Here is a 10,239-nt window from a genome sequence, read left to right as displayed (position 1 = left end):
TATTAAAGATAAAATCGGAAATCACGTTAATGTTTGTCCGGGATTTTTATTAATCCCCTTTTAAAAACATTTTTTGTGATATTTTTTACCTTAGAAATCAATTTTGTAGAACAAATTAAAAGTCATGGCACCGATGGTTTTTTTCTGATCGTTCTTTTTTTTGTAAAAATTTAAAATACCAATTGTTCTAGCGCTATTAAAAATAGCATTTGTTCATTTTATATTGTCCAATAAAATTTTCAATCTTTTTTTATGTTGGTTTATCGAGTAGTTCAATTGACCTTTTTTCTCCTTGAACTCCTTTTCTAATACAATCAATTTCTATACATTTTAAGAAGGAATTTGTATGATTTATTTAACGATTTGAAATAATATTCGTTTCTAGATAAATATAAATTCGGAATCGGAAACATATTTTTTTTACAATTAATTTTCAATTATAAAATTTTTAGATTCATCTTGAATTTTATTATTACAAGAAATTAATTTATTAATTTAGAAATCAAAATCTTTCAAAGCAATCAATTTAATTAATAAAATTCTCATTTCAAAAAGTTTAATTTTTCGGTTATTATTATGTTTTTAATGTTATAATGGCAATTTATTTAATAATTAAAATTTTTTTAATATGACTAGATGAAGAAATCGAATATTCTTAAATTCAATTTTTTCTATACTTTTCTCATATAATTTAATTTATTTGAAAATTTAATCAGTCCCATTAAATGAACGATAATGATCGCAAACGAGGACGATCAAGCTGGAACAGCGAGTCACGCGACTATAAGCGCACACCCCGCACAAACGATCGATATGACAACAAGTCATGGGGAAGTAACCGTCGAGACCGCGAGTCTGTTCCACCACCAAGCAATGAGCCAATAACTAATTTCATTAAAAATTTTCTTGATCCATTGCCATCGAGTTTTATGAATGCGAATGAGTCGGAATCTTTTAGAAAGGCAGCTGGTATGGTGATAAAAGGATCTAATATACCGCCACCAATTCGCAAGTTTACGGATTTGTTGTCTTATAAGACTAAAACCAATTCCGATCATGAACTGTTTACAGATGAAGTGGTTAATGAATTTCAGCGTGAAGGATATACAACGCCAACACCAATTCAAGCTCAAGGGTGGTCTATGGCATTGAATGGACGTGACATGGTAGGAATAGCACAAACTGGATCTGGAAAGACGCTTTCGTTTGTTTTACCAGCACTTGTGCATGCAGCAGCACAACCAGCATTAAGAAGAAATGACGGTCCGATTTGTCTTATTCTTGCACCAACCCGAGAACTTGTGCTACAGATTCATGAAGTGGTAGAAAAATATAAACGATTTTATAGGTTAGAATCCGCCGTAGTTTATGGAGGAGTTTCGTCTTATCCTCAGAAACAGAGTTTGAGGAGTGGAGTAGAGATATTAGTAGCCACGCCTGGTAGACTCATAGATTTATATGATCAAGGATGTTTTTCATTGGACAGAGTGACATTTATGATATTGGATGAAGCAGATCGAATGCTTGATATGGGATTTGAACCTCAATTGAAACAAATAATTCCAAAGACCAATTCCTCAAGACAAACTTTGATGTGGAGTGCAACATGGCCAAAAGAAGTACGAAATTTAGCGGAAACGTATATGAAAGACTATGTTCAAGTAAATATCGGTAACACTGAATTACGGGCAAATAAAAAAATAGACCAAGTAGTCAAAATTGTTGAGAATAGGGAAAAAAGAGGAATACTTATTCAAACACTGAATGGCGAGGGTGTATTAAGAAATCAGAACAAGTTTATTGTGTTCTGTAATACTAAAAGAATGTGTGATGATCTAGAATACTTTCTAGGTGAAAAAAATTTCAAGGCCTCGGCTATTCACGGTGATAAATCACAAAATGTTAGGGATCGGGTGATTACTGATTTTAAGTCTGGAAGAAAGAATATTCTAATTGCGACTGATGTGGCTGCAAGAGGATTAGACGTGAAAGATGTTTATATGGTTATCAATTATGATTTCCCTAAACAATGTGAAGATTATGTGCATCGGATTGGGAGAACTGCTAGGGGAGATTCCATAAGTGGAAAGGCGCTTTCTTTTTTTACTAATGATGATAGAAACACCGCCAGAGAGCTTATTAAAATTCTTGAAGAGTCTAAGGCACATGTTCCCGATGGATTAAAATCTATTGTTCCAAGAGGAGGGGGTGGCAATTATGGTGGAAATAATAGATCTTTCAGGAGATGGTAATCTAAAATACTAAATATTTATATCTTATAAGAAAATATTATCATCAAGTATATTTTGCAGATCAAAAATGAAGATAAAAAAGTTGCTAAATGATAATATCAATCATTAAAATAGGATACGATAATTTTTTTTAACCATAACCCAAACCACGCTTGGGTTGAAATGCTGTCTTTTAAAAGAAGAATTGGGGTTGTACTATGATTTAAGTGCAATACATGATTCGCAATATTGCTGTGTTTAAAGGGTCCTTGGAAATCAGGTCCTAACATACTCTAGGGATAATTAAATTATAGATGATTATTATCACGATAATTCATTTCTATCCCTATAAATATTGTGAAAACAAAAACCCCCTTTATTTTATTTATATTAATATCCTAATTATTATTATTACAAAAATTTATTACTATGTCGCTATATATATTCTGAAAACAAAATTCCCCATATTCATCTATATATTATTATTATCGATTTCCTATTTATTATTACTACAAAAATTTATTACTATTTCCCTATATATACAGTGAAAATAAAATCATCCTTATTTATCTATATATATTATATATATATCGATTTCCTATTATTTATTATCGCGATAATTCATTACTACGTCCCTATAAATATTGTGAAAACAAAAACCCCTTTTATTTTATTTATATTAATATCCTAATTATTATTATTACAATAATTTATTTCTATTTCCCTATATATACTGTGAAAATAAAAATCCCATTTATTTATCATCATCATCTATTTTTTATATACTATTTATTACTATCCCTATATATTGTGAAAACAAAAACACCCTATTTATTTATATATTTTCTATTTGTTATTACAATCAGAGAAGACACTTGAAATCATCTCATTTGAGAGAAGAAAAGCAGTTGATGATGATATATCAGGGGAAGGTGTCATAAGATGCATCAAGGAGTTGTTCAATATTCCCAATGGACTGACCACGTCTAAATAGATAAAATTGATGAAAATAAACTTAACCCATAAATAAATAAGATTGTTACAATATCATTTCTAATTCTCGAATGAAAGAGAGGTATTGAAAAGACTTCAGAGAGGAAAAAATAGTCGAAAGTATTAATAACTGTGCGCACGAGAGATCAAACAAGATGTGCTTGTGAATAAAAAAAAAGATTATGACAAATAATTTGGCCCTAAAATAAATTTAATTGCTATATTATAGTGTGTGTTGGTGGATTTGTTTCGGAAACGTTTATATAAGGTCTCTGAGTCCCAACCACGACTCACCCGCGCATTCATAATAATCTACACAAAACGTGAAATACCGCAAGGGGTTGGTCTGTCGAAACTAGAAAGTAAAACCATAACAAGACTGATAAGCGAGAATAAATAGTAGGTTGCCGTTCCAGACGCTGAGTACGAGCCCGAACATTGATTGAACCCACATTCGTAAAGCAAAGATATAGGTAAGTGTAGAGATAAGTGGTGGTACATAAATAACCAGCGAAGTGAAGTAGATGGAATCGTATCCTTCTCCATATCGACTACCGCCTGGTAAAACAGGCCTAATCCACGGAGTGCAAACCGGGACGGAAAGGAATTAGGAAGGATTACACGCGGGGTGCATCAGATAAGAAAAAGTTCTTTATAGTCATAAGCGAACTTCCTAAAAAGAGAGTATATAAGAGTAAATAAATAAAAAATTAAGTAAATTCCTCTCGAATTTTTTGCATCATTTATTATGATAATAAAATATATTTTATTCCCACATATTGTGAAAACAAACCCCCTATTTATTTATATATCTTTCTATTTATTATTACAAGATATTTTTATACCCATTTTTTGGAACTTATGGATTTATATAAATTTATAGAGTAAAGCTAAGCCTTTTTTTTTTAAATATTAAAATAGGTCTAAAACCATAAGAAAGTCGAAGAAGTACGTTATATCATTTTATTCCATACTATTAATATAAGTGACATATCTAAGATCCAACTTATTTTATAATAAGTAATTAATAAAGATTGAATTGTTCATAAGAATATTTATTGAACATCCCTCACCCCCCATGGTGAAAATAAGTTTTTATATTTTTGCATTGAGTGGGATCATTGGATGTGATTATGTGTTTCATTATTTATAATTCTTTCTGATTCACATTAATCCCTGCACACGACAATAATATTCGTATTAATTTATAATTTTAAGAAAATTATACATCTTATTATGCTATTTTTATAGGCTAAGGGTCTATCATCATGCCATTCATATCAATAATTGTGATATATATGAAAGCAGTGTAATACTTTAGAATTTTCGATTTTCAAAAAATATAATCCTTGTGTAAATTTTCATAACCCCAATTATCATTATATTAATATAAACAAAATTGTCGGAAAACAGTTTGCTCCTTTATCAGTTTTCTTATTTTACTTTAAATACATTTGCATTAGCTGGGATTCTGTGGTTAAAAAAAATATTGATTAGTCTTTAAATTCCATGACATTAGTATTTTATTTAAAAATATAAATGACTTTCTTCGAATCAGTTGTTGACAGCGGGCTAAGAAATTTCACAATAAACCCATAAACTTTCCTGGTTTGATTCCTTTGGTATCTATTGATGCCTATTTTGGGTGCAATATATTATCCCTATATATAACAACATTATTATATTCGTAAAACTATAAAAAGTAACTGTATGTTTTTTCACATTTTTAAAGGATTTCTGTTTATAAAATCTTATATTCACACATAACATACAATTTAAATTCCATTGGTATAATTATACTCTGAATTATCAAAAAAACCAAAAAAATTATTATAACTTGTTTAATGCCCGTTAAAGATATATACTCTGTAAAAATCTTACTTTTATATGGAATTAATCAGTAAAATATATTTTCTGGATCGATAAAGTTTGTCTGCTAATGCACCAGACACTATGTATAAATGAAAAAAAGGTGCTATTAAAATATGATTAATCGCTTATTTTATTTTTAAACAAGAATCATAGTTTACGAACAAAAATCAGAACAATATAAAAAGATTCAAGATGATTAAACCAGGTAGATAATGAGCTTCAAATTGACCAGCGACCATATGAAATCATATAATTTCTATTTTTATATTATTATAAACTTATATTATTTCATGCTCTATATATTTTACGCAATTAAAATTTTAAGGATAGTGAAAGTTAAACTTTTTAAAATTATTGTGTAAACTAGATTTATCATAAAATTTCTAAAATCCAACTTCCATAAACTATTTTTTATTATTAAGCTTCACTAAATTAACAACCGTTTCCCTATTTATAATAAATATTACTAGCTTCGGGAAATTCGGTTATATAATTTAATAGTATATATCGCATGAAATGAAGAAATCCTGCTAGAATATTATAATAAAACTACACATTTAATTACATATTACACTTCATCGTATGCAATAATGATTGTTCTTACCTAAATTATATATATCATATACATGCGTGCTCATCAATATTTTTCTCAATAGCTTTAGTGACTATGACCATGTGATGTAAATTTCTGACCTCGAAAATTCAATATAAATTACTACGGGCATGAAATTCCTCGCGCCAAAACATTATAAAATTTCCAAACAAGTAATTAATACCACCCGGCTGAAAAGTTATACAGCAAACACAGATAGACAGACCCTCAACATCATAAAATGTAATAAAACAAACATAATCTTGATTTTAGCGCTCAAAAAAAGACACTATTCCTGTATTCAATGGCAAATAATATAATTAACTGTTGATAAAGAAAGCATTGCCTTTCAAAACCAGTAAACTAGGATATATTTATGTTCTTCTTATGATTTTGGATTTAATGATACTCGTAAAGTCCTGAATACAAAGAGAAGGTAATTTTCATTTATCGGTAATACAATTAAGGAACGCAGCTTTAAAATACATATAAAATAACATTAATCATAACAAAACACTAGGATGAATAAGTCTTGAGATTAGAAGATATATTGAGGTGGACTGTAAGGATGATCTGCAAAAAAAGTATACAGAAAATCTGTAATATAGAGAAATCTAAAGTTTTACTTGGACAAATTATAACAACTAACAACAAAATTAATCCTTTTAAAAAAAGTATACAGAAAATCTGTAATAACTATCAATCTAAAGTTTTACTTGAACAAATTTAAACAACTAACAACAAAATTAACCCTTTTAAAATAGTGTATGCAGAAAATCTGTAATATAGAGAAATCTTAAGTTTTACTTGAACAAATTATAACAACTAACAACAAAATTAACCCTTTTAAAAAAAATTATACATAAAATCTGTAATAACGATCAATCTTAAGTTTTACTTGAACAAATTATAACAACTAACAACAAGATTAATCCTTTTAAAATAGTGTATACAGAAAATCTTAATATAGAGAAATCTAAAGTTTTACTTGAATAAATTATAACAGCTAACAACAAGATTAACCCTTTTAAAAATAGTGTATACAGAAAATCTATAATAACGTTCAATCTAAAGTTTTAATTGAATAAATTTAAACAACTAACAACGCAATTAACCCTTATAAAATAGTGTATACAGAAAATCTTAATATAGAGAAATCTAAAGTTTTACATGAATAAATTATAACAACTAACAACAAGATTAACCCTTTTAAAAATAGTGTATACAGAAAATCTGTAATAACGATCTAAAGTTTTAATTGAATAAATTTAAACAACTAACAACGCAATTAACCCTTTTAAAATAGTGTATACAGAAAATCTTAATATAGAGAAATCTAAAGTTTTACTTGAATAAATTATAACAGCTAACAACAAGATTAACCCTTTTAAAAATAGTGTATACAGAAAATCTATAATAACGTTCAATCTTATGTTTTACTTGAATAAATTATAACAACTAACAACAAGATCAACCCTTTTAAAAAAAAGTATACAGAAAATCTGTAATAACGATCAATCTAAAGTTTTACTTGAATAAATTATAACAACTAACAACAAAATTAACCCTTTTAAAAAAAAGTATACAGAAAATCTATAATAACGATCAATCTTATGTTTTACTTGAATAAATTATAACAGCTAACAACAAAATTAACTCCTTACAATAAACTACCCATAGAAGTAGAGATGGTTATTTTATTTACAAATAATAATATCATACCCAAATCTTTCAATAAAATACTTGTATATTCGATCAAAATTATCACTCAATACAAAAATAAATGGATTCGGACCTGCATCAAAACTATAGAAAACTTCAAATTTCTCCTTATTCAAATCAAAAACCGCATCAACAATCTCCATACTCTTTTCAGTCAAATATAAAATTGGTGGATATGAATCAAGGCAAGTAGCATGTATCTCATTTGCTTCTTTCATAACCAATACGCCTAAATTTTCAAAATCCTTTTCTCCAACATACCTTATCGCCTGTGAGATCTTATACGGAACATTTCGTATTCTTTCTTTAATAAAGTTGCTCGTTTCCATAGTACGTATCATTCCCTCTGTACTTCCAACTTTTTTGACATCTTTAGAAACTACTATATTAAATATTTTAAGGTCTTCCCATTCACCAATTCTACAAACATCTTCTCCGTCCCATAAAACTATACCATCTAATATACTTCTGCATGCACTTCCTGATCCTAAACGTGCAAGTTCACAAATTTTACTTTCTTTTAAGTTTGTTTGGAAAAAGGCGTCAAGTGCTTTTACCAATGCAGAATATCCCGATGCAGAAGATGCTAATCCACATGAATGTGGAAATGTATTATCTGATTCAATTTGTATTGGATCGTAAATACTGCTTATTTCTCGGAAATATGTTATTAATTTCTTCATTCGATCTTTTATATTTGTTTTGATTCCATCTAGGATAAAAATATCCTCGTTCGACGTTTTATTAAAATAGATTATTGTCTCTGTTTTGAGAAAAGGTAAAGATATTGATATAGAGGCATTAATTGGTATGTTTGTTTCAATATTCTTTTTTCCCCAGTATTTTATTAAAGCTATGTTCGAAAACGAATGAGACTTTTGCATCTTAGTCATTTTTTAGGGATACGTTAAAACGATAATATTATATAAATTGATCGAAATCATAAAAAAAAATAGAAAAGGGTTTTTTGAATGCTGAAAATAATAATCATAGATTAAAAGCAAGGAATTTGCACCAAATAATAGATCAATTATGATTAAATCTGATCAACATATATTTTTTCGATAACTACAAAATTACCGAGTATATGATAATTGTGGCACGGCTTTATCATCACTTTATTATGCCAAGAAGAGACTATAAAATAGCCTAATTTATCGAATATTTATAACACGCATTACTAAACAAATATAAATGAAACAAGTATTTTATATTTTAAAGTTCTTTATGATTAATCATTGAATGTATCACAAGATTCAGGGAATTTAAAAACCTTAATTTTTTAAAAATTATCTACGATAGAACAATTAACTCTATTCTGTATAATATCTAAAATTTTCCGTTATTCTAGAAGTATCATATAAAAAACGTGCATTAAGAGCAATTATTTCCAAAGTTAAGTTGAATAAGAATCCATTGTGGATCTAAAATAATCTCTTAGCTCCCATATGTTCAAAAAAACTACAAAACTTTTTATAAGGTTTATATAACTCCTTTTTCCACGCCAGGTTCTAGTATTGTCGCTTAAGCATATGAATTAATCACTTGATATATTTCTAAACCTTTAAATTTGAACTAATATAATTTCGTCAAAAGACATTTTTTTTGTAAATTTTTTATATCGTACCTTTCATAATGATATTTTAAAGAGAAAATATAAATATCTAGAGATTGTAATTTTCGCGGTTAAATCATCTAATTTTCATTATTATATTATGCTTATTCTGCCTCCAGTCATTTTTTATTGCGGCAAAAGATTACGAAAACGAACATTAAAAATTACAAAATATGCTGTATATAGTTATAAAAAACAATAGTTTGAATATTAACATAAACATGTGACCTCTTAAAAGTTAATATAAGAAAAAATGGATCTAGCAAATACTTGAAAATCCCTAAAATGATATAATGAATTCATTATTTTATTCTAGGCAGAGCAAAACCGACTTACTAAGAAATAAATCAATATCAGATTTTTAAGCGAAAGTATCTGTTTTGTTTACCCTCAAAGCGAGAATATAACAGAAATATATGTATAAATAATAAACAGACATAATATATAATTACCACGTAATAAAGTAGGTTTTCAAACTTTCTTACCGCGTATCAAATAAAAAATTAAGGTTTTATCACCATCATAGTTGCTAATATGTGATATTTTGTTTCACATTTAATATTTATTGTAGAAAACTGTATTTTTAAAAAAAATTATATAAATTTTGATTTATATGTAAACATTTTTGTGAAATGATAAATAAATTACAGTAAAATATTAATTTTTGGTTTTAAGGATAAAGAAACCAAATTTATATACCTATTCATTTTTGTTTCCGAAATTCATAATTTAAACTTTATGAGGTACAAACATGCACTTTTTAATTTATAATTTTTTATATAGATTATTTAAAAAACAAATTTTGCATTCTCGCAACTTATAAAAAAAAAAAATTACTGTCTAAAGGCACATTTACATCCAATTACTCAATCAGTTGATATTATATGCATCAAAAACACAATAATATCTTCGAATATTAAGGCATATTTTTGAAATACCATACTTCATAAATTTTACGAAAAAATTATATATCTTTTTTTTTCAAAAAGGGTGAATTTGCCATTTATTTCCATGTTAAGTGTTAGTTCGGTTTGGTAGTGTATATTATATGTGATATAATGAATTTTTTTTAATATTATGTTGTGAAATTTTGTATTGTGTAGTTTCTGTGATATCAGCTTCATTCATGGGCTATTTCTAATACATATTTTTTTATCATTTAATTGTACAAATGGTAGAAAAAGTATGTTCATATAGTCAAACTATACGAAAGA

General features: G+C 27.5%; 2 protein-coding genes across 2 annotated transcripts; one reads left to right on the top strand and one right to left on the bottom strand.

Annotated features, from left to right (window-relative positions):
* The first annotated feature begins 929 nt into the window (after positions 1-929).
* On the top strand, positions 930-2,252 carry LOC147064328 (uncharacterized). Its single transcript, XM_085958497.1, has one exon. The coding sequence runs from the start codon at positions 930-932 to the stop codon at positions 2,250-2,252; it is 1,323 nt and encodes a 440-aa protein (XP_085814623.1).
* Positions 2,253-6,778: 4,526 nt separating this feature from the next.
* LOC147064327 (diphosphomevalonate decarboxylase-like) lies at positions 6,779-8,303 on the bottom strand. The gene is made up of 4 exons (XM_085958495.1): positions 8,149-8,303; positions 7,925-8,055; positions 7,556-7,714; positions 6,779-6,786 (listed from the first exon to the last, which is right to left on the bottom strand). Exons 1-4 carry the CDS (start codon positions 8,301-8,303, stop codon positions 6,779-6,781), a joined length of 453 nt encoding a protein of 150 aa, XP_085814621.1.
* Between the last annotated feature and the right edge of the window lie 1,936 nt (positions 8,304-10,239).

This window comes from Rhyacophila brunnea, unplaced genomic scaffold, assembly GCF_057557595.1.
Source record: "Rhyacophila brunnea isolate RB1 unplaced genomic scaffold, BYU_Rbru_1.0 scaffold_75, whole genome shotgun sequence".
Taxonomy (NCBI): Eukaryota; Metazoa; Arthropoda; class Insecta; order Trichoptera; family Rhyacophilidae; genus Rhyacophila; species Rhyacophila brunnea.
This window is presented reverse-complemented; position numbering and strand designations above follow the sequence as displayed.